This window comes from Hyaloscypha bicolor, assembly GCF_002865645.1.
Source record: "Hyaloscypha bicolor E unplaced genomic scaffold K444scaffold_16, whole genome shotgun sequence".
Lineage (NCBI taxonomy): Eukaryota > Fungi > Ascomycota > Leotiomycetes > Helotiales > Hyaloscyphaceae > Hyaloscypha > Hyaloscypha bicolor.
This window is the reverse complement of record NW_020194518.1, coordinates 1,777,039-1,804,125: the sequence shown is the minus strand read 5'-3', so window position 1 is coordinate 1,804,125 and position 27,087 is coordinate 1,777,039. Positions and strand designations below refer to the sequence as shown.

The 27,087-nt window shown below is 47.6% G+C and overlaps 10 protein-coding genes across 10 annotated transcripts; 5 read left to right on the top strand and 5 right to left on the bottom strand.

The window, feature by feature from the left end:
- The first annotated feature begins 84 nt into the window (after positions 1–84).
- K444DRAFT_608249 (cytochrome c oxidase assembly protein-like protein cox15) lies at positions 85–2,153 on the top strand. The gene is made up of 2 exons (XM_024879340.1): positions 85–491; positions 550–2,153. The coding sequence occupies exons 1-2, from the start codon at positions 112–114 to the stop codon at positions 1,709–1,711; spliced, it is 1,542 nt and encodes a 513-aa protein (XP_024742580.1). The 5' UTR covers positions 85–111; the 3' UTR covers positions 1,712–2,153.
- Positions 2,022–4,027, bottom strand: K444DRAFT_608247 (putative Lysyl-tRNA synthetase, cytoplasmic). Its single transcript, XM_024879339.1, has 3 exons — positions 3,763–4,027; positions 2,097–3,699; positions 2,022–2,047 (listed from the first exon to the last, which is right to left on the bottom strand). The coding sequence occupies exons 1-3, from the start codon at positions 3,982–3,984 to the stop codon at positions 2,037–2,039; spliced, it is 1,836 nt and encodes a 611-aa protein (XP_024742579.1). The 5' UTR covers positions 3,985–4,027; the 3' UTR covers positions 2,022–2,036.
- A 79-nt stretch (positions 4,028–4,106) lies between these two features.
- K444DRAFT_608245 (Cupredoxin) lies at positions 4,107–5,200 on the bottom strand. Its single transcript, XM_024879338.1, has 3 exons — positions 5,006–5,200; positions 4,816–4,939; positions 4,107–4,763 (listed from the first exon to the last, which is right to left on the bottom strand). The coding sequence occupies exons 1-3, from the start codon at positions 5,137–5,139 to the stop codon at positions 4,296–4,298; spliced, it is 726 nt and encodes a 241-aa protein (XP_024742578.1). The 5' UTR covers positions 5,140–5,200; the 3' UTR covers positions 4,107–4,295.
- A 3,177-nt stretch (positions 5,201–8,377) lies between these two features.
- K444DRAFT_488577 (uncharacterized protein) lies at positions 8,378–8,614 on the top strand (the record flags this gene model as incomplete). Its single annotated transcript, XM_024873168.1, has 1 exon — positions 8,378–8,614. A coding segment is annotated over one exon (237 nt), but the record flags the coding sequence as incomplete, so codon positions are not given.
- Positions 8,615–11,363: 2,749 nt separating this feature from the next.
- On the top strand, positions 11,364–12,426 carry K444DRAFT_495725 (HET-domain-containing protein; the record flags this gene model as incomplete). Its single annotated transcript, XM_024873274.1, has 2 exons — positions 11,364–11,420; positions 11,500–12,426. Coding segments are annotated over 2 exons (984 nt in total), but the record flags the coding sequence as incomplete, so codon positions are not given.
- Positions 12,427–15,289: 2,863 nt separating this feature from the next.
- On the bottom strand, positions 15,290–17,235 carry K444DRAFT_184773 (cytochrome P450). The gene is made up of 4 exons (XM_024870864.1): positions 16,845–17,235; positions 16,431–16,793; positions 15,531–16,364; positions 15,290–15,444 (listed from the first exon to the last, which is right to left on the bottom strand). The coding sequence occupies exons 1-4, from the start codon at positions 17,148–17,150 to the stop codon at positions 15,331–15,333; spliced, it is 1,617 nt and encodes a 538-aa protein (XP_024742575.1). The 5' UTR covers positions 17,151–17,235; the 3' UTR covers positions 15,290–15,330.
- A 981-nt stretch (positions 17,236–18,216) lies between these two features.
- On the bottom strand, positions 18,217–19,032 carry K444DRAFT_184765 (uncharacterized protein). Its single transcript, XM_024870863.1, has one exon. It carries the CDS (start codon positions 18,818–18,820, stop codon positions 18,296–18,298), a length of 525 nt encoding a protein of 174 aa, XP_024742574.1. The 5' UTR covers positions 18,821–19,032; the 3' UTR covers positions 18,217–18,295.
- A 173-nt stretch (positions 19,033–19,205) lies between these two features.
- K444DRAFT_608241 (uncharacterized protein) lies at positions 19,206–20,366 on the top strand. The gene has a single exon (XM_024879337.1). It carries the CDS (start codon positions 19,246–19,248, stop codon positions 20,083–20,085), a length of 840 nt encoding a protein of 279 aa, XP_024742573.1. The 5' UTR covers positions 19,206–19,245; the 3' UTR covers positions 20,086–20,366.
- A 2,208-nt stretch (positions 20,367–22,574) lies between these two features.
- Positions 22,575–23,497, bottom strand: K444DRAFT_659837 (uncharacterized protein). Its single transcript, XM_024886397.1, has 2 exons — positions 23,277–23,497; positions 22,575–23,206 (listed from the first exon to the last, which is right to left on the bottom strand). Exons 1-2 carry the CDS (start codon positions 23,482–23,484, stop codon positions 22,656–22,658), a joined length of 759 nt encoding a protein of 252 aa, XP_024742572.1. The 5' UTR covers positions 23,485–23,497; the 3' UTR covers positions 22,575–22,655.
- Positions 23,498–24,237: 740 nt separating this feature from the next.
- On the top strand, positions 24,238–26,646 carry K444DRAFT_581897 (ankyrin). Its single transcript, XM_024877766.1, has 6 exons — positions 24,238–24,427; positions 24,609–24,852; positions 24,960–25,031; positions 25,087–25,386; positions 25,441–25,632; positions 25,679–26,646. The coding sequence occupies exons 1-6, from the start codon at positions 24,360–24,362 to the stop codon at positions 26,432–26,434; spliced, it is 1,632 nt and encodes a 543-aa protein (XP_024742571.1). The 5' UTR covers positions 24,238–24,359; the 3' UTR covers positions 26,435–26,646.
- Positions 26,647–27,087: the final 441 nt, after the last annotated feature.

Below are 27,087 nucleotides of genomic sequence, written 5' to 3'. Positions count from 1 at the left end.
TTCCTCCAAGCCGGCGATTCTCGATCCACCATGCTGACCTAATTGAAGCTCGCGATAAATGATTTATCGTCCCATTATTCCGCTCTTGCCTCAGACTTCCCATTCTCCTCAATGGCTTCACTTCTGCCCGGGCTGCGACGAGCAGCTCCCCGGCTCGCCAGCGATTTCTTCATATGTCACCACTGTCAAAAATATGCCCGTCCCGCAGCTCGACAGATCAAAATCCCCAGAAAGACAAACCTCTCTCGAACCATCCGATTCAACAGCAGCGCTGCAACATTCCCTGAACTCGTGCCGAAAAAGACATCTCCATTGAGCTCGCTCAGTCAGACGATATCGAATGCCGAGAAGGAGAGGGCGAAAGGAGGGGCGAAGAAGGGCTTCTTTCCCGAGACTCCGTCGAATACAGTCGCATATTGGCTGCTAGCTTCTGCAGGCGGTGTATTCGGGATTGTGGTATTTGGGGGCTTGACGAGATTGACGGAGTCTGGGTACATCGTCTCCCCCTTCCTCCCTTAAATCTACGATCCAAGTCTAATAACTGGCTAGACTCAGCATCACAGAATGGAAACCCGTAACAGGTTCCCTCCCACCCCTCTCCGCCTCGGACTGGGCCTCCGAATTCGACAAGTACCGCGCCTCTCCCGAATTCAAGCTCCTAAATCCACACATGACGCTGGAAGAATTCAAGAAGATCTACTACATGGAATGGGGACACCGTCTCTGGGGGCGTTTCGTGGGCCTTAGCTTCGTCCTCCCCGCCATCTACTTTGTCTCCCGGCGGAAAGTCTCAGCAAACATGTCATTGCGCCTCCTTGGAATCAGTGGACTGATTGGGTTCCAAGGATTTCTGGGGTGGTATATGGTCAAATCGGGATTAAAAGATGATCTCTTCGCTCCTGGGAGCCACCCAAGAGTCAGCCAGCATCGATTGACAGCCCACCTAGGAGCAGCGTTTATATGCTACACCGCCATGCTATGGAACGGACTCTCCATCCTCCGTACTAACGCCCTTCTTTCCCACCCCGCGCGAGGGTTGGCACAATTAACGCACCTCTCCTCCCCCTCCCTCAGCGTATTCCGGAATTCCGTGGCCGGCCTCACGCTCCTCGTTTTCACAACCGCCTTGTCCGGCGGCCTAGTCGCCGGTCTCGACGCCGGACTTATTTATAACGAATTCCCACGCATGGGAACTGGTTTCCACCCCCCAAAGGCGGAGCTCTTTTCTCCTTTCTACTCTCGCAAATCCGATCAAAGCGATCTCGTCTGGCGAAATATGCTCGAGAACCCGTCGACAGTGCAGCTCAACCACCGCGTTCTGGCCACCACAACATTCACCGCTATCTTGTCTTTGTGGGCATATTCCCGCTTTAACAGGAGGTTAAGAGGTGCATTGCCGAATGGAGCGAGAAAGGGCATGTTGGGAGTCGTGCATTTAGTATTGTTACAAGTCACGTTGGGTATTAGCACGTTGATCTATCTGGTTCCTGTCCCTCTTGCGGCAGCGCATCAGGCGGGGGCGTTGGCGTTACTCACTGGAACACTGGTGCTTGGGAGTAGAGTGTGGGTTCCGAGGAGATTGATGGCGTTGGTGAGGCAGAGAGTGAGGCAGGCGTCTGCGGTAACAGGGGCAGGGAAAGTTGGGTTGGGGAAGGAGGCTATGAAGAGTGATTTGAGTGCCTTGAGGAGGAATGGACCGCCTGTTTTGTAAAAGGGGATTGGGGATGTGTAAATATGATGGGGGAATGGGGGATGTGTGATGTATGTGTGAATGATGGGTGTGATGTATTGATTAGCGGCATAGAAAGGGGTCTGTGGTCACGAGCGTATGAATCTCAACTCTGTAGATAACTAACAACTTTTTTCATACTTGTTTGCTTTCTCGCTTCCTCTATACTCGATCATAAGCCATAAGTTCCATAGCGCTTCTCTGAGGTGCAATGTACAGGCCCTAAAAGCCAACAAAGCCATCATCCATCATCAATCATCCATTCATCGATCAATGATCCACCCATCCCGTACCCGACTCGGATCATCTACTTGTGCGCTAACCATCTGTAAGTAAAGCTCTGATGGTCTTCTGTTGGAAGACTCACGGATCCCCTCCTCAGCCACAGGCTGGATGCCCACCTCCTCCGCCGCTAACTTCTCCTTCTTCATGCTAACATCTTCCTTCATGAACGGGAACGCCAACACCTCCTTAATACTATAGTTATCCGTCAGGAACATGACTAATCGATCAATACCCATTCCCCATCCACCAGTCGGAGGAAGTCCGAACTCAAGACTCTGGCAAAAGTTCTCGTCGATCATTTGCGCCTCGTCGTCTCCTTGGTCCTTTTGCCGTGCTTGCTCTTCAAAGCGCAGTCGTTGATCAAAGGGGTCGTTTAACTCGGTATAAGCGTTCACGATCTCCTTCTTGCAGACGAAGGCTTCAAAGCGCTCGCAGAGACCTGGGTTGCTGCGGTGGTACTTGGCAAGCGGACTCATCATCTGCGGGTGTCCGGTGATGAAGGTCGGGTTCACGCAGGTCTCCTCGATGAACTCGCCGACTAGCTTGTCCAGCATGCGGGCGTTGGTGAGGGGTGGCGAGCAGTCGACCTTCATCTTCTTGAGCACGCCCTTAAGGAAGTCGTTGGTTTCCTTGGTGTGTAGTTGCTCGCCTGGGGGGAACTTTTCGCCCGTTGCTTCTTCAAGAGCAGGAATCATTTCGACTCGGCGCCAGGGGGCCTTCCAGTTTACTTCGTACTCTTCGCCGTGTTGAGTGTGGAACTTGGTGGTGGTGCCACCCGTTACGTGCTTGACGAGGCCTGAGACGAGTTCTTCGGTCATGTCCATGATGTCGTAGACGTCTGCGTAGGCCATGTAGAACTCGCAGGTTGTGAATTCTGGGTTGTGGGTTAGGTCGATGCCTTCGTTACGGAATTGGCGGCCCATCTCGTAGACACGGTTTAGACCGCCAACCACGAGCATTTTGAGGTATAGCTCAGGAGCAACACGCATGAACATGTTCATGTCGAGGTCGTTGTGGTGAGTTACGAACGGCTTGGCTGTTGCCCCTCCTGCGATAGGGTTCATCATGGGCGTCTCGACCTCGACAAAGTCCTTATCATCGAAGTACCTGCGGATATAGGTGACCATCTTGGACCTTGTGATGAAGACGTTTCGGGTTGGATCATTCATAATCAAATCCAGATAACGCTTGCGGTGTCTTTGCTCTTGATCCTTGAACCCATAGTATTCGTCCGGAAGTTGGTGTAGACATGGTGTCAGAAGAATGATTTCCGTCGCAAAGATAGACAGTTCTCCTTCCTCTCCCTTCTCAATCTTGTTCTTGGGTGCGGTTCGTCCTGGGTAGCCAACAATGCCAATGATGTCGCCGCGTCGAAGATGCTCATGCTGCTCCTCGAACGGAACGCCTCCTTCCTTTGCCTCTTGCATTTGACACATTACTTGGATCTTAACGCCCTCAGTCCGGACGTCGTAGAATACCAGCTTGTTTCCGGACGCGCGCTTGTTGTAGATTCTAGCACCAATTCGGATCTCCTTGTCCTTCTTGTGCTCTCCGGACTTGAGGGAGCCATAATCCTTGACAAAATCCCGCAGATCATAGTTTGTATGGAACTTGTGAGGATATGGGTTTGGGTTCTTGGTGGTTCGGAGCTTGTTGATGTTGCGGGATCGAATCTCGAAGTATTGCTGTTTACCCCGCCATCAGTCACAATGTCTAATTCGCGTTTGAGGATCAGGATATGGTTATACATTTGGATTCAATTCCTTCTCGTCAGCCTCGGCATTTGACTTCTTGGCCGCAACAGGCTTGGGAGGTGCTGCTGCCTCACGCGCTCTCTTCTCTTCTTCCTTCTGTCTCTGCTTGTTGCGCTTCTTCAATTCGGACTTGGAGACCATTTCGCCGGTGACCTCGTCGAGATGGAGGTTGGCCATGGGCTCTGTGGGAGCGGATGCGCCTGCTGCGTCCGCCATGGTTGCTGTGTTATGTTCTGCGTATGATTTTGTGACGCGTTGTTGGAGGCTTTTTGTAAATAATTTTGTGGAGGGGTTGACTCAGAGCCTGAACAGCCACGTCACGTGAGTGCTATTTTCTGCTCCCATTACTGTGCTCGGGTTTCATATTTCTCTAATTTTCTCCTGAAATCATATATTGCGAAACATTTTCATTGTTCCACAGGCGGTATGGTAAACTAGTTGTTTGTCTTGTTGAACCCCTTTTCTGTATTTGTTTTCCACATGACAGCCCCCACAACTTCATGCCAACCCCGCCAGACTTCACATTCTCAAGCCATCAACACCACCAATCCTCCAACCACAACACTCAGTCCAAGCAGGATCGACAAATCACTGCCCTTTCTCGCCTCACTCTTGGTGGGTGATGGTGTGGCCCCAGTGCTTGTCGATGAAGTGGGTGAAGCCTGAACGCCAGTCTGGACCGACGTAGCTGATGTTCCCGTACTTGTTGTGGTCGTGGCAGGTTGCAATGGCCCTCCGCTGCCAGTGATTGCACTACTACTCGTGCCCACCATTGTGCTTTCCGCGGCCTCATTTATGCTCGTCAAAACACCTCCTGCCATCGTCGCTGGTGATGAAGCTTGCGCAACCTTCTTAGCAGCATCCGTATAGTCTGTGATGGTTTTTCCGGAAGGAGGATTAACAACCCCAACCATTCCAGCCTGGCAATGGGAGGAAAGGGAGCAGTAGTACCAGATGGGGTCGGTTGAGGTTACATTTACGACGAAAGTGGTATCCTGCGTCGATGTCAGCTTACATTCGACGGACTTCAAATTAGAGCAAACGTACCCCCGTGGTGTCTGCCTTTTGAAATCCCGAGAAGAAGGCGTCGGGAGCTGGCACGCAAGGGCTCTCGAGGGTGGACGACGCGACACTGTGGCCTCCAGAACCACTGTAGAAATGGAATTCCAGCCTGCAGTAGCCAGGATTGTCAGCATATCCTTAATTGGCTTCGAAGAAGAGATTTGGAATAACTCACGTATCACCAACAGCTGCAGTCAAAGAGTCCGGGCTGAATGTAAGAGCTCCACCCTTTCCCACATCAATGATATGCGGTGTCCCCGCATTAACACACGCCGCCAACGCAAGCAGAGAAATCAACGATTGATGCATTTCTATTTGAATCGAGGTGAGATCAATTGACTGGGTTCGAGACAAAGAAGTGCTTTTCGAAGTTGCGGCTAACAATAGATCGGAATCGCAAGAATGCGCACTCAGCCTATATGTGCAGCGGGTAATTCCCCCTAGCAACGGAACAACGAGCTCCCTCCCAGCCCCGTGGTACGATGACGGCAGCGACTCCCAATCACCACGTTTCTCACAGGATCGAAGAGACACGGCCCCATGGGGCTTCGGGAGCTGTTGATCCCATCCAACGCCTCCCAATATTTCCTCACGTTCCTTGACGAATCAGAGGAGATGTGGAACGCCCACTGATGATCGCTCACATACACTGCCTCCACGAAAATGAAGGACACACTCCAAAGCCGGTACCTTCCGGATACCAATCTAAATTCAAGAGAAAATGGCCCGAGAAGTCAGAACAGGCTTATCCGGTCAATAAACTAGGTGTTCAAGTGTCTCGGCTGTTCCTGAACCCGGGGTTTTGCGTCACGTGAGACACGAGTCTTCCCTTTTTAGGGAAGATGCAGGTCTGGGGAAATGCAGATGATACGAATGGGTGTGGAAACATGCAGTTTGGGTTATATGTGGGTCTGGTAAGGCGGGCGCGATGTGCAACAGTGGGGAGTTGTGGATGGACTGCGTTGGGATAGTCCGTCCGATGGGAAATATCATCTATCCGGTGAGATGATCTTGGTTGATTTCTTATTTACCAGCTCGCTCTTGTTATGCAACTTGGTCTGATTCATGCTTTGACTGAGTGGTCTTATTACCGGAGGATTGTTGATCCCGATCAGTCAGTCCTATCTAGCACATCACCTGATGCCAGGCTGTCGGTCTGGCATTTCTAGCCCATCTTTTCTGTTGCCGGTCAGTGCTAGTGCATTTTTCTTTGAACCGCGATAATGATCAGCGGCCATGCGTATAATATTCTCCTGTAGTTTCTGGCCAGATTTTCGTGGGTAGCCCTCAGTTTTTAGGCCAAGCTTTTTTTTCGGTCAAAGTATTAATCGTTCTTGGTGGAAGTGCAGCGCGCTATTAAACACTCTTCATGCATGATACGGTACATACTTCACCCCGAAGGATTTGTATCGTTAAGGTAGTCAGAATTTTCACCAAGTTTGTAGAGCAGCGCTTGATTGGTACTTCGAGGACAATTTAGACACCCAGACCTGTTTCAAGGGGAACACTCAACAATATACCACCCCCACACCCCAGCCGCAAACCAGGAACAAACGTATCCTCTCAAATCTCAAACACCAAATCCAGAATGTCGATTCCGTATCAATCTATTCCTCACTATTCCACCCCGCGCAGTTCCACTCGTACAACATCTAAACCCCACTGCTGGGGCTCCTTTTGGTTATTGAAAGCTCTTTCACAGTCTTTTCTACAAATTGTACTCTCTCCGCCGCTTCCGTTGCATCTCTTTGAGCTTCGCCTTCACCAGCAGCTGCCCCGCATTTCCGCACTATTTCTTGCCATTGAGCTTCTCGTTTGACCGTCTTTGATCCGCATTACCGCGTCTCCCTTGCTAAATCTTCTCCCCTAACTTCCCTTAGTTTTCGCGCCTCAACTTTGTGTCCTCGCACTAGTTCAGTTCGTTGTTGATTTTTGTTCTGTAGGCCTGCAATTTTACTCCTTGTTCTTCTTTTGTTAAGGGCTGTGTAGGGTGTGGAAGAGGCGCCGAGTGTGTGAGAGGAGGTGTCGGGCGTAGCAGAGCTGCTGTATTGGCAGGTCTAAGTGTGTTTGACCGTGTCTAGTCAGCGTTTTCTATTATCGCTGTTTGTCGATCCAGCTCTCTTTGCCTTTGTTCTAGTGGTACTTAGTGATGGAGGTGCAGTACTGCCATTTGCTCTAGGGTGCGCGAGTATTAGTTCTGTCCAGTACTCCCATCCGCTGCCGCGTTGCACATCAGGGTGCTGCCGCAGCGTTAGTACAAGTCTTCCAAATCCTACATAACTGAGCGCTACTGCCGGTGCTTGATTTGACTGTTCTATGGCCGCCCGTGCTTTTGTATTCCTGGTGTCGCCAACTGTTCTGAGACGCTTTCGTGTAGGCCTCGTTGTGGAATTTGTCTCCGGGCCACATCTGTGGGACTACATAAGTATCTTAGAATCTTGTTAATTATAATGTTATTAGATTTATAATATATTATTAATGTATCAACCGAGACTTTATTAAAGTAATAAAGCTAGCGTATTGCCTCCTTATATTTAGTAGAAATCTCATAGTCTTTCTAATAGGTGAAAGCGAGGGGCGGTAGCGTAGTAAGAGCTAGGATAGAGTACGATTAATTAGGCGGACTATTTTTGAGTGAAGCCGAAAATGCACGCTTAATAGCCTGTGCGCACAGAATCATGAAGTTGGGCTTCGTTAGGCAACGCACTGATTTGCTCACCAACCCATTCTACCTGCGGTCTTTCATCTATCTCATCTAGACATACTTATCTACGAATGTTCCATCTATCTACGCTAGCCACATACTCCGATAAGTCTTACTTCTCGACTATCGTCACAGGACCCGCACATATACCGCTCGGAGGGATCTACTGCCTTTGCTCTGCAAAAATCGGACTTCTGTAGCGACGGACCCACGAGACAAGATCTTCGCGCTACTCCCTATTCTGGCAGATGCAAATGCGGAGAGACTGCAAGCTGATTACCCCTTTATAATAGAATAAGTATATATTGAAATAGCGACATTTCTTTTATCAGCATTTAGTCTATGATTTCTGCCTTGCTTGAAAGAGGGCTCGACTCTCGTTGATTTGCCATCATGGGTACCAGATTGGAGTCTCTCTATCCGCGAAGAATGGATGATTGGGCTTGGCGGCGTGTGCTATCAGCTTTCAGCCAGCGTCAGTACCGATACCGTGCCAAAGTGTTACACATCACCGATGGTACTGCTGAGCTCAAGGTCCGCGGCGTTGCAATTGATACCATCCGCCAACTGAGCAAGGACATTAATATCAGATCCAAAATCAAATATAAGCCAATAGAGACCGGTGACTTGGCTCAATTTGTGTCCGATCGTCGAAGATACAAGACTCAGAATCCCAGGGGTCCTGCCAAGCAACCTGCATTACAGAAGTGGAGGCCTCGGACGAACGAGATTGACAAGCATGCCATATTGATAAGCCGCCCAGTCTGGAGGATCCCGATTCGATGTCCTACTGCAGAGACCGACAATGACATGTGCGAGAAAATGACGCATTTCTGCAGCGGTCGGCAGCTCGTGTTAACCGACCGCGGATACTTCGGTGTTGTTCCAAAGCATGTTGAAGTAGGAGTTACTGTGTGCTGTTTCCTAGGTGCTGGGGTACCGTACGTTCTGAGGCACGTTGGGGATTGCTGCAAGGGAACTGAAAAAAGCTTCAAGTTAATTGGGGAGTCATATGTTTACGGACTCATGCAAGGCGAAGCCTTTGAGAGTATCGACAAGTCGACCATTCGAGAAGATATAGCCCCAGATCCGTTGCAGGACTTTCACATTTGCTAGGTGATTTAGCAAGCACAAATCAAACGGCGCACTTTATCGCCATTATCGCCATCACCATCACCATCACCATCTTCATCTTCAGTAGCCACTACATAAACTGCATTTTAGTCTTTTTTTATAGGCTTTGTTCTGTATCCACGATCCTGGTTTCAACCAAGAATTTTATACTATTGATATCAGCTCATGAGTATAGCCAATGAACTATATAAATGAAAGGAACGCAACCCAGTAGCCACATTTAAGTGGCTAGAGTTGAGTCGGAAGTTGGGTATTCAGGGCCTATGTAAAACCAATGCTGAGGCAACCACAAGAATGAAGTTTCTAGTGCAGGTACGAAGCAGAGAACGACATTATGACTATGAACACAAAATTGCCATTGATTCTCGACTTGCCTCCAGCTCTGACCCCTGCTTAGCACCATTGAACCTAATACGCTCAACACTGATATATCTCTATGATGGCTCTAAACGATGAATCCGGCAACGCTGTTCCGCGGTTATGCGACGTTCGGGCAAATAGCAGAACGCTTTGTGCATAACAGATAGAACGAGCTCTCGTTCAGCTTGGCTGGCCTCAGGTCGCATTCGTGCGATCCCATATGCAAAGTCTCTCTCAGGATCAGGAGTCGTTGTGTGATCGTACCAAGCATCATTGACTTCCTTTAGCCACCAAAACTTTCCTTCCACTGCTCAGGCATCGCGCACATACAGCTGTTCGACCCAGCTGAACGCCGTCGACCCGCCCTCGTTGCCGTAGAAAACGTTGTAGCCAAGATACAGAGCTGCAAAGAGGCACATGTAACTCCACATGTCGCTTGCGCTTGCAAAGCTTGAATCTGCGTTCTGAAGCCTCTCCGGGGCACAGAAGCAGTAAGGTGCTTGCTGTTTGATGCGCACCGAGGTTCCATCTTTGATCGTAAGGCCGAAATCTACTAGGTAGAACTTGCTCCCAAGTAAGTAAGTAAGTCCAAGGGGATAGTCACCTGCTCCGCGAGCTCGCCCCGCTTCCAGAGGTAATCACGGAGAAGCACCTTATTGGAAAGTGATCGATTTATTGATGGAAAATCGATATATTGGAGTTTGACAATCTGTAGAATGACTAGATACAGGAGAGTGAAGTGTAAAAACAGAGGAAAAGTGTCCAAAGTAAGGGATTTATTCCCACTACCCTTCGCGATACCGGTGATGCCGAGCCCGCTTTCTCCGATACATTATTAATCAGCTGATAAATCAAAAGTAATCAAAATGACGATATACTAGTAAGCTTGGTAAGCTCAGCGAGTGACGCATGACAAATGAGAGTGGAGAACCCTAAATTAGTGGTTGAACCTGGTGCTGGAAGGACTGGTGAGCTAGCTATGGTAGCGTACCAATTTCAACACACCTTTTCTGGCCGGCCGAGCCGCTGGTATTTAGTCACCGTGTCCTACTCAGCCAGGGAGGAGTGCATTTCCCACATCAGTGCCCCTTCGTCAAGGTCTGCAGGCTGGATTAGCATCTAGTGTGAAAGATAAAAACCCCCGAAAAGACCGAAAACCCCGAAAAATTCTAGGACGACGATTGCGGATGGGGAAGTACCGCGATGCACAAGTCCAACTTCGTGGAGGCCTTTCAAAGCCACGAGCAGCTGCTTCGCGGCTGATACTCGCATTCCCCCTTCTCGCCTGGAATCATGGGGACGACTTGTAATTGGCTACCTAGGAAATATGTAAAACGACACCCCCTCGGGTGTCGATTGGGGTGTCGATTGGGGGCCAAGGTATTTAGAGACCTTAAGCTAGATTTTTTAATATAAGTGTAGGCTAATATATTATAAGGCTTATAACATAATCATGTGCCTCTTAATATACAATAAAATGATTTTTGAAATAGAATTTTAATTTAAAAAACTTTATATACTAATTAATTAAGTTCTAGTTTATAGGCCCTAGAAGGCCCTATAAATGAGGGGCTTAAAAGGCTCTCAGGTCCAGGTTTAGGAACTTATTCGCTAAATTTCCAAGCTTTCTTAAACTTACCTTTATATTATAAACTATTTACTTTTTAGCTTCTTTAATTGGAAGAACTATTAGTAATTTAAATTTTATATAAAAAAAATGAATAACCCTTAATTAGCGCTATAAGAAAATGAAAAAGTATTAAATTCTATTAATTCCTTATAAAATTAAATTAAATTAAAGAGAAAGCTAGATTTTTGGTATTAGTGGCCCCCTAATCGACACCCAAATCGACACCCGCGGGGGGTGGGGGTCGTTTTACTTTTTCCCCTTCACCGCCTAAAATCCTACCGTAATACTTGCTCCGCCTTGCTCAGCCTCTCGGGCGTCACCGCTTCATCACCCACATGGGAGCAAGACCTCGACTCCAAAGATGCGAATCTAAATGATTCTCTCGGATTTCCGATATCGAATCCAATTTGCGCAGCTCCCAACTTTAACGAATGCCAGGTCCTTGTGAAGCATCTTCAGTTGGCCCATGAGATCTGTCACATCCGTGGGCTACTCAACGCTTCATGTTGCAATGTTTTGGAGGTTGACGACTTGATTTTTCAGCTTACGCGGGGTAAGCACTCTATATATACATCTGGTATATAAACTACAGTGTACCAGCGTACACTCAGTTCCAACACTTCAGATCCTCGCATAAGGAGACGTGAAATTTTCACGGAAGGTTCTCTGATCGATCAAGATGCGGCTACTCAACGTACGTACGATGAATTGGAGGAGTATTTCGGTTCTCAAATCCCAAAATATGCCATCCTATCACATTGCGTAAGATCTCTCTATATTGCGTCTCCGTCCCGACCGTGTCTTTTTCTGAGAAATAAAGGCTGACAGCACTATCTTCAAGTGGGGTGTGGAAGAGGTTGAATTCCAGCATATCAATGGCTCGGAATGGCATGGCATGTGCGGGGCCACGAAAATCCAATATGCTAGCTCACAGTGCAAAAAAGAAGGTCTTCGTTATATCTGGATTGATACTTGCTGCATCGATAAAAGCAGTAGTGCTGAGCTGTCTGAGGCTATTAATTCTATGTATGGGTGGTATGAAGGCTCGGTTGTCTGCTACGCTTATCTCGAGGACGTCGGGCGCGCATTAAGTACGCAAACATCATACGGCCCTTCAAATAAAGACAAAACAGTTGAGGAAAGTAGGTGGTTCACCAGAGGCTGGACACTCCAGGAGTTGATTGCACCAGCAAAGGTCGACTTTTTCGATAATCAATGGCAATATTTGGGCAGAAAGGAGGACCTCTCTCCACTTCTGTCCAGAATTACCTCTATACCAGAAGATGTCTTAACAAAACCCGAAAACCGACGAGATTGTAGCGTCGCAAAGAAAATGGCGTGGGCGGCAAAGAGGCAGACAACCCGAATTGAAGACGTCGCGTATTCACTGTTTGGGATATTCGACGTCAATATGCCATTGCTTTATGGTGAAGGCCGAGGAGCGTTTACCAGGTTGCAGGAAGAGATATTAAAGGAGACCGATGACCAATCCCTACTCGCTTGGGGCCTAGTTGGGAATCGCAATTTGGATCGCCCGATGGACACCGGAGTTTTCGCCAACAGCCCAGACGCCTTCCTAGGATCTGAAGACGTAGTACCATTTCCCAGCAAGCCGCGGAGACAACCTCATTCAGTGACAAACAAAGGAGTCCGTATTGAACTACCTGTAACGCGCAATACAGAGTCTGGTTTTTACCCCAGATGTGAATTTGCCATACTCGACTGCCAAATAAAAGATGACTTTTCTGGCGCTATTGGAATTCCTTTGTTACCAACACTCGACACTTCAATTTTCTTGAGAGACACAGTTGAAGAAGGAACAACATTTCCTGCTTTGAAGTTCCAGGACCTTGAGTCTCATACAATATACATTGCAAAAAGTTCCCATAAGGCACCAAAATATACAGAAAGAGAAGCCTGCATAATCCGAGCGGCGTCGGTGGAGGATAACGGGTATGATATTTTCCCAATTGCCTCATCTCCAGGCCTTTGGAACGAAACAACAAAAGTGCTACATATGAAGCACGAACACGCAGGGTTTCCGGAACATCGTCCAACAGCCATCGCCTTCTGCAACCCAGGAAAGAAAAGCTGTTTCATTGTTGTGATCACCCTTATACGAGAGTTGGGCTATTCTAAATGGAAAATACGCGCTTCAATCAAGATTTTCGCAGGGCCAGTTGGAGGCAATCGTACAGACCTGGAGAAATGGGTTAGAGAAGGTCCACTGAATGGCTTTAGAGTGGGCTCGATGGTGGATGACAAGGTTGTTCTGCCCAATGCATCAGCCCCTTCAGGACGGATGACCATTAGTGCACGGATAACGCGAGAGAATATCTTGAATCAGATGGTTTTTGTTTTGAGTGTTGATTTACTTTGAGTTTTGGCGTGGCTGTATTGTAGTCATAGGTGAAGTCACGGATTCCTAGGGCAAGAATGCAGTTAGCTTTATCGGGCCTCCAGGCATATCGCGATTCCTGGTTTCTGCTAAATCATATTTGGCGTTGGCGGTGTTGAAGGTGAGTTGGGAAAAGTAATAAATTAGGGAAAAGTAACGAAGAGGAACCCCTAACGCAGCGAAGACCCGCAGATGCCGAAGTTTTAGATCGAATAACTATAGGTATAAGATCACTAGTTAGTACCTAAATTTAGGCCTTAGTAGACAAAATAAACCTACATAACTACTCCTTTATAACTAAACTTCTTTATACTACTTATTAACTTAAGCTATATCCCGATAATAAATAAAGAACCCCTATTTGTAGCCAAGTATCTTTTATTTTCTATTCTAGGAAAAGGGCAATTGATTTGTTAATATAGATACCTTAACTTAACCCTGAAATAGCGAAGCATATGCTATTCCACTGTTGTTGTATTTGTATCCTTTTGCATTGGGGGCATTCACCTTCTTCAGAATCTAATTTTATAGTGCTACCATGCTTTAGGCACAAGGAGGCGGTATAGCCGCTGCCCTTTTCATAATCACTTCTTTCATCCTTCTCCCACATTCGTGATATATGACCATATGGTGTCCAGTTCCCGTAGACTTCTATACATGCACAGTGCGAATCTTATTTGACAATGCTTGATCGGTTTTTTGTCGTGCTCTGGGAACGTTAGGTTTGACTCGCAGAATGCTACTTATGTATTGGCGCCGGAGACATTGTGAGAGGTTCGGAGATGCGTTTGTGGTATGCTGTGTATGTTTTTGGGCGCCTGCTGAAGTGATTGAGGAGGACAAGACTTAATACTGAAATCTGTTCGACGGATCGAACGCAAAATAATAGAAGATTGTGTTTGGTTTTTTTGATCAATTGTCTTGAGGTTTTGAAATTTTAGTTGCTGGAGAGGAGAAACTGGAAGTTCGGGGAGAATTGGAGGCATTTTATAGCCATGCCGGCCTGGCTCTGAGTCAAGGCTTTGAGGTGTGTAACATTCGCTCACCAAGGTCACTATAGATATATCGCTAAGCATTTGAGCCAACGACTGTATTTGATGAATGTGAATCACATATATCAGACGAGGCGGAAGATACGGCGCCCTTATGAGTACTTTTGAATGTGGACTGGAGTCATCAGTTCCGTCGCCTCTTCTTCTAAACCGCCTACAGCGAGTTGAAAAGGGAAAAGTAAAGACTAGCAGATTTTTGGGGAAGCTATAAAACTTCTTGCCATTTCACATCCACACTCTCATGTCATTTGCGAATAAGTCTCCCATCACTACTACTTAATTCACAAGGAGATCCAAATATCTTCTGTCATTCAACGGACTATCCTAATTAAGGACAAGGCAAAGCGTCTACAAATACCCCCACTCTTCCCTCTGTGTGCGTTTGTTCTCTTTCTTACCACCTCAAAGTTTCCTGTACCAAGGTCCTTAACCGAGAGCTTCTTTTGCCAAAAACGATGACCGCAACCGACTTCACCAACAACGGTCAACACGTGCAATCAAGCGACCTACACCTACAAGTGCTGCCCAACCTCCAGACTACTACCACGGCATACATGGCGAGAATACCAGTTAGAAGAGCCCCGCATCTACGCCATTCAACACATTATCCCGACATGGGAATGTGATGGTCGAACGGGCGATATCGACGAACGGGTAAATGGCCACTTTCCCGGCTGCCGGTGCCGGCGGTATTACAGCTATGTGAACAACCAATTTCCCTGGTAGGGGGTCCGCTTGGTGGCAATTTTTTTTCAGAGGTCTCGTAACTTCTCGTTGGTCTTGAGCGGGTTTTGACGCATTTTGGAACAATTTAGGGAACAATTTAGAATCGTAAATATATCGTGGTTTTTGAACTCGCTCAAGCTCCACCCTTTTACATGTGTGTCACATCATCGGGAGCGTGAATGTCATCACACCAGCAATGTTCAATGTTTACTTGTCACGTGATAACCCCTTTCCCGCGCCCCCTGTACCAGAAAGCCCAAGAAAGCGGGAGCTAGATGACGGGCCGCAATTACTGATCTTATCTTTTGTCTTATCTCATAAGGCAGATAATGCGATATGCAACAATTCAATTGTCTTGCGCAGCAATATTGCTTGCTTTCGTCACGGGCTGCTCGACACGGTGCCGAATCGGTGACATAAACTTGCTTGCTATCTATGCGCTAGAATCCAAATTGGGGTAAAGATAGTGAAACCCAAATGCTGATGGGGGCTCAAACTATGCAGAGGGTTTGACGAGTTCTCGGCGGTGGAACGTGGTGTTGAAGTTTAGCTGGCGGACGAACCATGCATTGTGGATAGTCCATTCTTTCGTTGGGTCTTCGAGGCGGATCTATAAAAGGTCAACTTCTCCTCTTTCCCTCTTTTAACAGCGGCAATGGATAGAAAATGTGAAAAGGGGGAGGGGTGGCTACTGACCTCAAACCTCCTCAACAAACTGGGAACCACCTTATACATCTCCAACAAGCTAATATTCTTCCCAATACACGTCCTAGCTCCAGCTCCAAACTGCAACATTGTCCCTGTCATCTCTTTGATCCGCTTCTCTTCCGCATTCTTGTCTTTCAATTCGTCGACAAGCCATCGCTCGGGCCTATAAACCTCAACATCCTCCCCGAAGATCTCTTTCCGTCGATGCATAACCCACGCACTGCACCCCACAATCGTGCCTCCCTTTACAAAATGGCCCGCGATATCCGCTCCTTGCGGTGGCACAATTCTTTCCAATGTGAGTCCAGGAGCGGGATGAAGTCGGAATGCTTCTTTGATGCAAGCATCGAGATATGGCAATTTCTGACTCTCTGTCCATGTCACCAACCCGTTCTCATAATCCCCGAAAAAGCCTTCCTTGGCCTTAGAATCCAGTTCCCGGTATACTTCCTCCATACACCTCGGATTCTTCAATAAATAATAAAACACGCTCGACAAAGAAATCGCCGTCGTTTCGCTGCCCGCGAAGGCCATAGAGATAGCCATCGTCATGACGAGACTATCGTTCATGAATTCCGCGCGATCGTACTTTGCTTGTACGAATTTTGACAACAAGTCAGGTTTCTTGGATTCGGCGGTGGGCTCCGTGGATGGGAGGATGGTGGCGGATTTCGGGTCGGAGGAGGTGGGGTAGCGTTCGAGCATGCGGGCGCGGGCGAATTTGGCGACGGGGAAGGTGCCATCTACTAGCCCATATTTTCCGAGGAGGAGCCAGATGGGGTTTTTGAGGAATAGGAGGTCGAGGAAGGGGATTTGGCCGATCTAGAAATTCAATCGTTAGATCTAGGTTGGGATATTGGTCGATGTGTGTGGTGGGAGGGGACGTACTGGAGCAGCATAATCGAACAAGTTAGCGACATAATCAATAATCCCATCAATATCCCTGTTCTCCTCTAGAAATCCATGTCGTTTGCTATATGTCATTTCGCCTATAACATCAAAAGCGTAGAACTGCAGCCAGCGCGAGAAGTTACACGCGGTGCCCGTCTTGGCATAAAGTTTCTCGGTTTGCGAGAGGAAAAGCTCGGTTGTGGAGTCGACGAAAGGCTCGTATTGGATGAGAGTAGTCATGGAGAAGGCGCTGTTGACACTCCGCCTGAGTTGAGCGTGGAATGCTTCAGAGGTGGTGCTGAAGAGTGAGGGGAGACGGTGCCCGGATGCTACAGCTTGTTGGACGGGATAGAATTCGGTCTGTGTTTTTGTCAGTCACCAAGTACTTGAGGGTGTGGCAAAAATCCATACTTTTGTGAATCCTTTATTCAATCCGTATATCGTTTTCAATGCCTTTGGGTCTGAGAAGGAGAGGGCGTTTGGCCCCAATCGCACGACGTCGCCATGTTTTTCGTGCAGTCTGATGTGCTCGACCTCAGGTCTCCGTTTGTAGACAACCCAGAATCTCCACCAGTCTGTCAAGGAAGCTAGAAACGGGCCCGGATATCTGTTTAGGCCACGGTTGAATCGATTGCTGATTAGGTATGCCGTGATCGCAATTCCCAGTACAGCAGGCCAATTTTGTAGAACCGATTCGATGAGAGCTTGAGCTGCCATCTTGCGTACTTCTGGGATAGCGGGGTAAAATGGCGGGGTATTTATGATGCGATCCCGTCAAAGGGTTGATTCGTCGAAGCAGGTGAAAGTGTGGTGTGTATGTTGATTGGAAAAATTACGTATGTCGTCATTAAGTGAACACTTGCTTCCCGCGTAAAAGAAAGGGGGCGTCAAGAAGCAGGAAATGCTGTGGGGCTTTGTATCATAATTTTTGCATCGACACGCGGGAACACAAAGATATTAACCAAAAGGCCTAGAGGCGGCACAGATACACAGGACGGCAAAACATTGATGGCCGTGTCCCAGAAGGAGGTCATCTCCACTAAATCGCTTTCCCATCTCACCAACATTGCCGCCACTCGGCTTGGCGGGGCCTGTCGGGGAGGATTTGTAACGTATTGGAGAGCTGCCGATTCGATTGTGTGACCTGCCTTCGCGGATCTAGAGCTAAGCACTTGCTATTACACGGTACGGAAGTACATGCTTTCCTCTGACGTGGAGCGCACGGTGTTTCGGGAATAGTGGCCGCTGTCACACGGATTCGCCATAAAAGTATGTACAGGGCGGCAGATGGGATCGGAACAACAACGTCCTGGAAGGGCCGAGAGGCCGAGAGGCCGAGAGGCTAGAGCACAGGATAAGAGAAACCTGTATGGTGGAGTAGGCCCTTCAAAGGATTACGGAGTAAGTGCTGGCTGTTGGCCTGTTACTGAAGTGGGAGGGATCCGGGGAGATCGATCGGCCAACGACATGTAACAGCGTGTAAATTTACCCCGCCATTCGTGGCTGCGTCTGTGGCGGGACGGAGTAGGGAGTGGTGCCCTCAGCCCTCACGAGCCCGTATTCTTGGACCTGATATATCCAGGCCCCGCAGGTAATGGTGCAGGCTCCCAGGGTGTTGCGATCATTCGACCTGGTGGGTGGGAAACGGTTGTGGGGATGGGTGAGTGATGATGCATTTTGCGTGCATGGGGCTTCAGGCCTTGGAAGTGAAGGCCCTGAAGGATGAGTTGCATGTGGGTTCTTCCTCCCTCCCCCCCTCCCCCCTCCCCTCCCCTCTTCCCCCTAAATCACGAGACTGCAGTGAGCGGAGTATTTTCGGCAGTTGTCCAGACCTCACTTGCCGTGTCTTCGAAGAAGATTGTCTAGAGACATGCCGGATGCATCCACCCGCGTGTCGAATCCATGGCTCGAATGCACATCGTGGATACTTCACGGCAGTTGTTTGTGGGAAGGATGAACCTTTTCTCCTTAAAGTTCGGATGCGAAACGTTACTATCGGGAAACCTCCAACCTCGGGAGTCGGGCCAACGCGGGACGAGTCGAGATCGCAAGCTAATAAGAGCTGACAACAACCCAGAAACTATACACTTTTGGACACGGGAAGAATGAAAAAGTCTGTCCCAAGATCCATTGGGATGGTTTAGGTTGGTTTTGCAGACGCACCAAGATCTACCATGGCGGTAGGAGCGAGTATCGACGATTGTTAGTCGAGGGCAGCGAAATCTAAGGGCCATGTCGACACTGGGAAGCTCCCTTAAAAATAGCTTCTTAGATTTGACGGAACGCAAAATTTGTGGAAGGAATGTATACTCGATCTTCTCTTCTTTCCCCTTCCCCTTTTTCATCGTCTGTTGCGAGAGGAGGGGAAGATTGAGACACGTGACCATAGCCTATCTGAGCTGTGGAAGCTCACCGCGAGTATTGTAATATCGCAAGGTTAGATTGCGATCTAGCGTCTTCTGTTTTAGAGTTTCTTTGAATTCAGCAATGTCATTCCCTACTATTCTCTATCGATACTGGCATATGGGGCACCTGGGTTAGGGACTCAGGGGTAAAATCTGCCTGGCGTGGCGAACAATTTTCTTCTCTCTTGCTCAAGTCAGCACGTCCTCTGTGGCATTTGATAGGCGAGGGCCTCAAAATGAGAGGTCGGATAATACGATTGCCAATTTGTTTAGCCAAGTCTTACGTGAGCACCAACGTCTCACGACGATCGTGCCATAATTCCACCCAAAAGATTATATAAGCTTATGCCCCTACCTCATTCAAACTCACCATCTCATCACAACTAAATTCCATTCCACTGCCGATAATGGCAACCCCAACCCCTGGACAACCGAATTTCGAGTTCCAAAAACTCAGCAAAACCGTCTTTCTTTTCACCCCTCCGACGACACCTCCCGCGAACTCCACAGATCCAACAACAATCCTCATCTGCCAATGGATGGGCATCTCTCCTAAGTCGCGCTCTCTCAACACGGCCTATAACCAATACCGTAGCCTTTATCCCAACTCCAGGATCCTGTCCGTCCGGTCCCTCCCAGAATACTTCAGCACCGCCACAGCATCAACCCGTCGCGCCTCTCTCAAGCAAATAATCTCCGCCATCGACTCAGACCCCGCGCCTGAAAAGCGGCTCCTCGTTCATCTCTTCAGTAATGGCGGGTCACTGAGCTTCTCGGATATCAGTGAGATTTACAAGCAGGGGACAGGTCACGTTCTCCGCGCAAAAGCTATCATCTTTGACTCCTGCCCCGGACGTCCGACGGTTGCTGAGGGATGGGCCGCAATATCCACCGGCCTCCCCAAGGGCATCCTCTGGTATCTTGCTGCTGCCGGTATCTTACTGATGTTTGGCGTGATTGCGATTGGGCGGTATGGCCTGGGCATTCCGACGTTCCTTGATAGGGTTTTCCCGAAACTGAATGATTGGGAATTGGTGGATAGGAGGGCAAAGAGACTTTATATTTGGAGTGACGCGGATAAGGTTGTTGCTGCTAGAGACTGCAGAGAGCATGCCAGGTTGGCGAAATTGGAAGGCGTGAAGGTGTCAACGCTGGAGGAGACGGAGACGGCGCATATGACGGCGCTTGTCAAGGATGGGGAGAGGTATTGGAGCACGGTTGAGAAGTTCTGGGAGGGTTCCAAGTAACGGAAAGTAGAGCGATTTGCGGGGTTGCCTGGGCACTCTTCGTAGTCGTGTGGCACTTTGCATCGTGTTAGACATTCTGAAAGCTGTTTCTATCAATCTTCTTCGGAAAATCGTACATTCGAAAGTTTGAAGGCTCTACACTTTTCGGGTATAAATTGGCGATGTTCCCAGCAAAGCACCCAATCAGTACTAGCAAATCTTTCAGCTTCTTCTCAACGCTGCATTTTCCTTCACCTCGCTTTGACAAGTCGAATCATTGGTTTGCTCCTACTTTACAAACCAGTCAGAAGGTAGTGAATATACACTCTTTCAGCTGAAGTTCCCCGGTACCTAAGCGACCCTTCACCGCGGCCGTGGTTCGATGATTCCTGTGAGAAGGAAGGATCTCCACCATTCCGTACATAAGGCTGAGCAGAACAGGGGCTAGAATTACAAACGGTTAAGCGAGATATCTCGCCGTTTGGAGGTCGCTTCTTAACAATGGCTTCTATTTGTAAAGAGAAAAGCTCTGACTTTATTTTGGATTCAGCTTAAAAACTTCAGTATCGGTTACCGGTGAGCTTGGTTTGCAAGCCAGAGTTGTTTCGGAATGCGCTGGGATGGCTGAATCTTTATCCTGTTAGAATGTCAAGACCGAGCGTCGATATCAGTGAGTTTCTCCTGCCCGAGTTTTGAAATTCTCACCGCAAGACTGTTCACCATGCCCAACCAGTTTTACATTACCAAGCCTGGCCATGAGATTTCCATCGAAGATTCATCTACTGCTTCTATTTGAAAACCATGCAACATCAATGCCAGCACCGCTTTTAGCAACGGCTGTAATTCGGAATGTCATAGTATAGTCGAGCATGTAGACCTACTCACCCAAATAACCAGTGACAGTAAACATGGACAACCCACCTTCTGCAGGACTCTGGATGTCAAATCTGTATGGCCTCTTATCAACGAGAACACTGTCCACGTACGTAGGTAACGCGCTAAAGACTTTAGCTCGTGAATTTTCCTCCTATGATTTGTGTCCCCACAAGTTCTTGCGGATGACACGGCCATCATCACTACCTGTTTTGCGATCACGACAATTCCTGCGATAGGTTACCTCTCGGTGAGGTAGATAGTTGGTGGATAGCATAGAAGCTCTGTTCTGTGGGCAGCCGATGAAATTCGCGACATGATCGGCAGGCACCCATTGACCAGGGCCGCTATTTGTTTGCGCGGTTCGAATTCAACCCTGGCCTCATGCCTATTCTAGAAACCTGGCTTTGCTCTCTTGTCGGCAGAGGGACGTATTTGGGAGGCTTTAGGGCCCGTTTCGTAAACTTCAAACACCAGCAAATGCTGGCAATCAAACACTAGCTTTTAGTTATTACAAAAATAAGTGCTTCGCTTTTTTTTTGTACACTAGCAACCAAATACTAGCATTTGATTGCCAGCATTTGCTCCCATACAAATCGCAGTTTTTCCAGAACCACCTATAGTAGGTGGTTCTGAAGATGCTGGCTTTTGGATGCTGGCTTTTAACTACCTTTATGGCACTTAAGGTATAAAATTTTAATTATTATAAAAATATTACACTTCTCACATAATTTCAATTATAAAATTTTTCTTAGTAGGAAAGCTATAATAAAGTAATTAATTAATTAATTACTTTCGCCTTAGAAAAGAAATAAATATTAGGTTATAATATCCTATAATTATAGGAAATAGTTACTAAAGAAATAAGACTTAAGATTTAAGATTATCGGAGATTACTCTAAAACTTTCGTAATTGCAATAGTTATTGAGTTTTTGCATTTTGCAGAACACTTTTAAATTATTAAAAGTTAGCTCCCAAATACTAGTATTAAACGCTAGAATTTGGTTATTAGCGAACGCCAGTAATCAAAAGACGTGCGTCCGCACGAAACGGGCCCTTAGTCGCCGATATTTGGAGAGCTAGGCCGGCAAGATTTCGCGTTGTGTATTGTAGTCAATAAAACAGGCTTGATCGGAGTTTCCATTACGGTTACCTATATCACATCACAATAGGCGTCGCTTGATGTGTTCCATGAAATGAGAATTTGGTGATCTCCCCAGCTGAGTGATGAGTGAAGACGTCCGGCTCGTGAGTTCTGGGCGGTGGTGGGGTAGATTGGTGGGCAAGAGCTTTCACTAACAGCAAGGCTTATTAGGAACATGCCACTTATCCTCTTTGATGATACTGGTAGCAATTTCGACGAAGGTATACCTGTAGTTATTCTTTTGTCCAAGGTAGCTTCTAGTATGTCTCAAATACTCCCGTAGTAGACTGGCAAGCGGGGTTTTGGTGACCTGGTAGTTGAAGCTTTGGTGAGGGAAGAAGTAATTACTTTAAGACTGGGAGGGCTTCTTTACTTCGTTCAATCTTCCTCCTCGCTGCCAAGGCCTCCCAAAGCCGGATTAGCAAAGACTCTGCAACTCAATTGTCTCTTCACATGGTGGTACCGATCTCAAAGATCAGTACAGAACGCTTGGGGAAATGCCTGCTTTTGCTAGGTGAAGTGACCCCCGGCACTAGAAATTGGGTACACTCAAGAAGTCATATCAATTCCCTCTCATTGACCTGTCAGCCTTGCTTTCCTCCCCAATGGCTCTAACTCCCTTATTCGCCGATCCCTCTCCATTATGAGCTGCTCTGCTTCACCTATGCGCTGCTGTACATCTATTACACGCTGCTCTGCTACTGTTGTGCGCTGCTCTGCTGCTGTTGTGCGCTGCTCTGCTACCATTGCGCGCTGCTCTGCTTCGGTTGCTCGATGCACCTTCTTCCTCCACATCGCTATTAGAACGGCCAAGATAATGAGTGCAACACCCAATACACCCCCAAGTCCAGCAGCAGCACCAACTGGCACTGTGTTTTTTGTTGGCTGGTTGATGTTTGATGTTGCAGTACTGTTGTCCGAGGGGCAACCAGTAGGTGAGGTAGTGGCTGCGATCGTGTTGTTGTATGTGACCGTAGCCGTGGGAAGTATGGCAGTCCCAGCAGCGAGGAGAACTGTCCCATTTCCCGATGTGCAACAACTTCTCGCCGCATCATCTTGGCCACAGCAGAAGTAGGTGTAATCACCACATGGCGTCATGACCACGTCTACGGAAGAGACCACTCCTAGAATGATGCTTATTAGAACTTGCGGATTGTAGATTGAAAAATTGGATGATAGGTAGAGATTTCATACCGGTGATGCATATGCGGGGGCAATCGGTACTGTTAAAAGTTCGATCGGTACAGCCTCGTCTAACAAGGGAGTTCTGTCCGGCTGAGAAACAGAAGCCGTTCGTGAGACAAACATCTCCTACGCGGCAGCACGACGATACAGCTCCTGCAGTTGTATTGCAGGGCTGAAGTCCTTCGGCAACAGCACCATCAGGATAATAACATGTCATTCTTGCGGTGATGATTTAAGGAGGCACGCCTGTGCCAGATGCTGCATCTTTAAAGATCTCAGCGAGTCAGCAGGCTGAATATAGCTTGCTGGAATTGGGTCTCGGACTGCAAGTCCTCGTCACAAGAGCAACTGAATTGCAGGAAATGTGCCCCGAAGTGCCAAAACACAATACTTGGTCACAAACTTATCGAATCGTCGGTCACGGAAACAACTTTGGCCAAGATTGTCAACGCCCAGCAGGGGTGCGGAGAGCGCCAGATGTCTCAGTTTGGGGCTCGATTGAGCTGCCAAACGAATAGCGGAGTGCGGCCTGGAAGTACCTGGGCGCTTGTTCGATGCAAGGAGCGGACGGAACGTACCGTCCAACGGCTGTCATGAACCATATGACCTGGCTCTACTACTTGGCGTGGGGTCTTCCGTGGTTCTGTGGACTGAGGAAAGACGCCTGAACCACCCACTGAGGCGGCTTATGAAATCAATAAATAATGGTGACTCAATAGCTTCTGCAGAATTGAAAAGGATCTCAAGCCATGCATGAAGGCTTTTTCGGTGGCACACTTTGGATCTCGATCTGGTCACCGACAGTGTGGCTTTTGGCATGCGAGCATCCGGTTATTAGAAGCGCTTACAGCAGGCTGTGCTCAAAACACGGCACGCAGCCTGACCACAGCGCACCCTCAGCCAAACCCTTCATGTTCGTCCAGTTTTTCCTGCCTTTAAACATTTTCATACTCCAACAACTATTACATGGCCTACCTATGCATTTTTACTTTGGTTTAGCGCGCAAGCAACCGGATAGCATCCATTTCAGCTTTCTATAGTAACAATGTTACAGTCATCGAGTACTTGTACTGAAGTCGGCATTCATTTGATATGGCGACGAAAGCGCCGTTCTTGCAACAGGTCTACTTCCCGGAAAGTCCTAATACCCCCAACATAGAGTGAGTATTAAGACCAAACTATGTGCACCCGGTCGCACGATCTTTCCTCGGGTCTGAGAATTCGCAATTGTTTAATTTCACTGGAATCCATTGGCATTAAAAGCACTTAGCTTGGAAACCACCCCCAATCGCACGACCGCATGGGAACAGGCAACCATGGATGCTGACATATACTGCGCAGCTTTGTATTTGTTCACGGTCTCAATCCCTCTGGTCGCGAAAATCACCCTTTCGAGACCTGGACACATGCCGAGAGCAGAATACAGTGGCCACGAGATTTCCTGGGCCCAGACTTCCCTAACGCTCGAGTCTGGATCTTTGGATACAATTCCAAAGTGACCAGGGGTGTCTCTGCGGCGAGAATATCAGATCATGCAAATAACCTACTCCGTTTTCTCCGCCAGAAGAGGTCGGTTCGCTTTGGAGTAAGTAAAATATTCCATCTCTCAGGACGGCAGTATTTGGTCAGATAGTTGGCAGTGTATGAACTATGGCACATGCGGCAAGAAATGAGATATTAACACAAGCACAGGACGACCAGGACCTCAGTAAGATCCCAATAATTTTTCTTGGACACAGCCTCGGAGGCCTTGTAATCAAACAGGTATGCTCCCTTCGATCAGCCTCAACCATCTCTGAACTTACCATCTGTCTATTAGGCACTCCTGAACGCGAGAGATGATCCCGATAATTATCTCGAAACATGGAACGCTACCCGTGGGTTAGTGTTCTTTGGCACTCCTCACCGCGGCGGTAATACTGGAGCTCTTGAAGAATTTGGTGTACGACTTGCAAAACTGTTTGCCAATGGCAGTACGGCAAACGACCTTTTGATGTGCCTAAAACCGAATTCGCTCTTTACTCAAGATTCCGCTGAGAGGTTCAGTAAACAATTGAAGAAATTCAAAATACTGACCTTCTTTGAAACCAGACCAACAAATTTCCATGGTTTCAGCAAGGTATGTATTTTCTAAGCCAGATATGATATATCTTTTTAATTCAGCTTCTATTAGATTGTGGTCAACAGGGATTCTGCCATCCTTAACGCACCTGATGAGGTCTGCGTAGATCTGGACAGAAATCACCGTGATATTTGCAAATTTGGAGAAAGAGAGAACGCCTACGACATAGTGAAGGCAAACCTCTCAGATATCGTAGCTCGAGTGCTGGTACCAATGGAAGAAGCCCGACTTTCCAGCCCGGAGGCAAGTCTCTGCAAACTGGCCCAGTTAGCATTCTAACTCTCGACAGCTACCACCAGGTATGAATGGTAATCCAGACCGGGGCTCAACGGCATCGACTACTTGGAGCCAAGATACTCCGCAGAGGCACAGCCAATCGACTATCAAAAGCCCCAACTCCGAGCCAGTACCCCTAACCAGCAGTGCCCTTACAATCGCCGAAGTCGAAGAAATGAACGATCGATTCCTGGAGGCAGTGAAGGCGCTCGATGCTTTGCTAATCCATAATTGGATCATGGATCCTGACCGAAGGCCCCATTTGAAGCGAGAGCATATCCAGTCCGCCTTATTTGATTTGGCGGGTTTGAATGAACCGACGGAGGAACGATTCCAAGCCGAGGCCGAACGTTTTCGAGACAAGGCAATTTGTGCTATACTGGACGAATGCAACCCGGATCTTGAGTGTTTGGATGACGAATTAAAGGCTACCCCATTGATACTGGCAGCATTGTGCGGGCGTGAGGACATCACCAAGCTTTTGATTGACGCAGGAGCGAGTCTACAGGCCCAGGATGAGATTTTTGAGAGGACGCCGCTCTCGTGGGCAGCAAGAAACGATTTTATTGAGACTGCTGAGATACTTCTCACTGCTTTGGATGAAATGCATGATCGGAAGACTATTCAGTTGAAGGATATCTATGGCCATACCGCATTCGATCTTGCGACCCAAAAAGGACATAGGTACATGGCGCGACTCATCAGGTCCCGGAGCACAAGGTCGAATGCATCATATACTAGTGGTGTACAATCTTCAAGTTCTTCATAGATATTCGAAATTTCAGATACTAGATTTAGGTAAAGAGCTTTTGACTCACTCAGGAGCTACTCCGGGATTGCTCAACCTTGCTGGGGTGAGCTAAAGTACGGGGCGAATGGATCCCAGCACGTGTATTTACTCATGAGTCCCAAAACTTTGAGGACTGAACCACTTCGTAACGACTAGTTGCCTTGTATTCAAATGAAGACACACATGTTGACGTCAAGTAGCTTGATTATGTTTTAACTCCTAAAGAAGCTTCTAATAATCTCCTTTGCCCCTCCCCCTCTCCACACCACCCTGCCTCTTCCGACGAATCTATCGGATAAGAGTCGTACTTCCTCAACATTATATCTCTACCGCATAGTCCCTCCTTTTACTCTAATCCTGTTTCGTCTCGCAGCGAACCGGAGTGACACAATAAGTACATTAAGTATACAAGACGCGTAATATTTATCTCGCTATAACGAAATATATAAGAATAAAATATTATCTAAAATTATTAAGGTTTTTTAAAAATAAAAATAAATTTAAATATAAAATTTAAAAGAGCTATTTATTTATTTATATATATTAAAGTAATATATATATATATATATTAAAGTAATATATATATATATATTAAAGTAATATATATTATTATTTATTATAATATAATTATA

Excerpts from the sequence above, each read along its gene's own strand:
- K444DRAFT_608249 (XM_024879340.1), top strand. The coding sequence starts at position 112 with ATGGCTTCACTTCTGCCCGGGCTGCGACGAGCAGCTCCCCGGCTCGCC. Across the intron at positions 492-549 it reads ACGAGATTGACGGAGTCTGG|ACTCAGCATCACAGAATGGA; the intron begins GTACATCGTCTC and ends ATAACTGGCTAG.
- K444DRAFT_608247 (XM_024879339.1), bottom strand. The coding sequence starts at position 3,984 with ATGGCGGACGCAGCAGGCGCATCCGCTCCCACAGAGCCCATGGCCAAC. Across the intron at positions 3,700-3,762 it reads AGAAGGAATTGAATCCAAAT|CAATACTTCGAGATTCGATC; the intron begins GTATAACCATAT and ends CGGGGTAAACAG.
- K444DRAFT_608245 (XM_024879338.1), bottom strand. The coding sequence starts at position 5,139 with ATGCATCAATCGTTGATTTCTCTGCTTGCGTTGGCGGCGTGTGTTAAT. Across the intron at positions 4,940-5,005 it reads ACTGCAGCTGTTGGTGATAC|GCTGGAATTCCATTTCTACA; the intron begins GTGAGTTATTCC and ends TGGCTACTGCAG. Across the intron at positions 4,764-4,815 it reads AAAAGGCAGACACCACGGGG|GATACCACTTTCGTCGTAAA; the intron begins GTACGTTTGCTC and ends ACATCGACGCAG.
- K444DRAFT_184773 (XM_024870864.1), bottom strand. The coding sequence starts at position 17,150 with ATGGCAGCTCAAGCTCTCATCGAATCGGTTCTACAAAATTGGCCTGCT. Across the intron at positions 16,365-16,430 it reads TGTTCGATTATGCTGCTCCA|ATCGGCCAAATCCCCTTCCT; the intron begins GTACGTCCCCTC and ends TTGAATTTCTAG. Across the intron at positions 15,445-15,530 it reads GTTTGTTGAGGAGGTTTGAG|ATCCGCCTCGAAGACCCAAC; the intron begins GTCAGTAGCCAC and ends GACCTTTTATAG.
- K444DRAFT_184765 (XM_024870863.1), bottom strand. The coding sequence starts at position 18,820 with ATGGTCACGTGTCTCAATCTTCCCCTCCTCTCGCAACAGACGATGAAA.
- K444DRAFT_608241 (XM_024879337.1), top strand. The coding sequence starts at position 19,246 with ATGGCAACCCCAACCCCTGGACAACCGAATTTCGAGTTCCAAAAACTC.
- K444DRAFT_659837 (XM_024886397.1), bottom strand. The coding sequence starts at position 23,484 with ATGACATGTTATTATCCTGATGGTGCTGTTGCCGAAGGACTTCAGCCC. Across the intron at positions 23,207-23,276 it reads CCCCCGCATATGCATCACCG|GAGTGGTCTCTTCCGTAGAC; the intron begins GTATGAAATCTC and ends GCATCATTCTAG.
- K444DRAFT_581897 (XM_024877766.1), top strand. The coding sequence starts at position 24,360 with ATGGCGACGAAAGCGCCGTTCTTGCAACAGGTCTACTTCCCGGAAAGT. Across the intron at positions 24,428-24,608 it reads CCTAATACCCCCAACATAGA|CTTTGTATTTGTTCACGGTC; the intron begins GTGAGTATTAAG and ends TATACTGCGCAG. Across the intron at positions 25,387-25,440 it reads ATTTCCATGGTTTCAGCAAG|ATTGTGGTCAACAGGGATTC; the intron begins GTATGTATTTTC and ends AGCTTCTATTAG.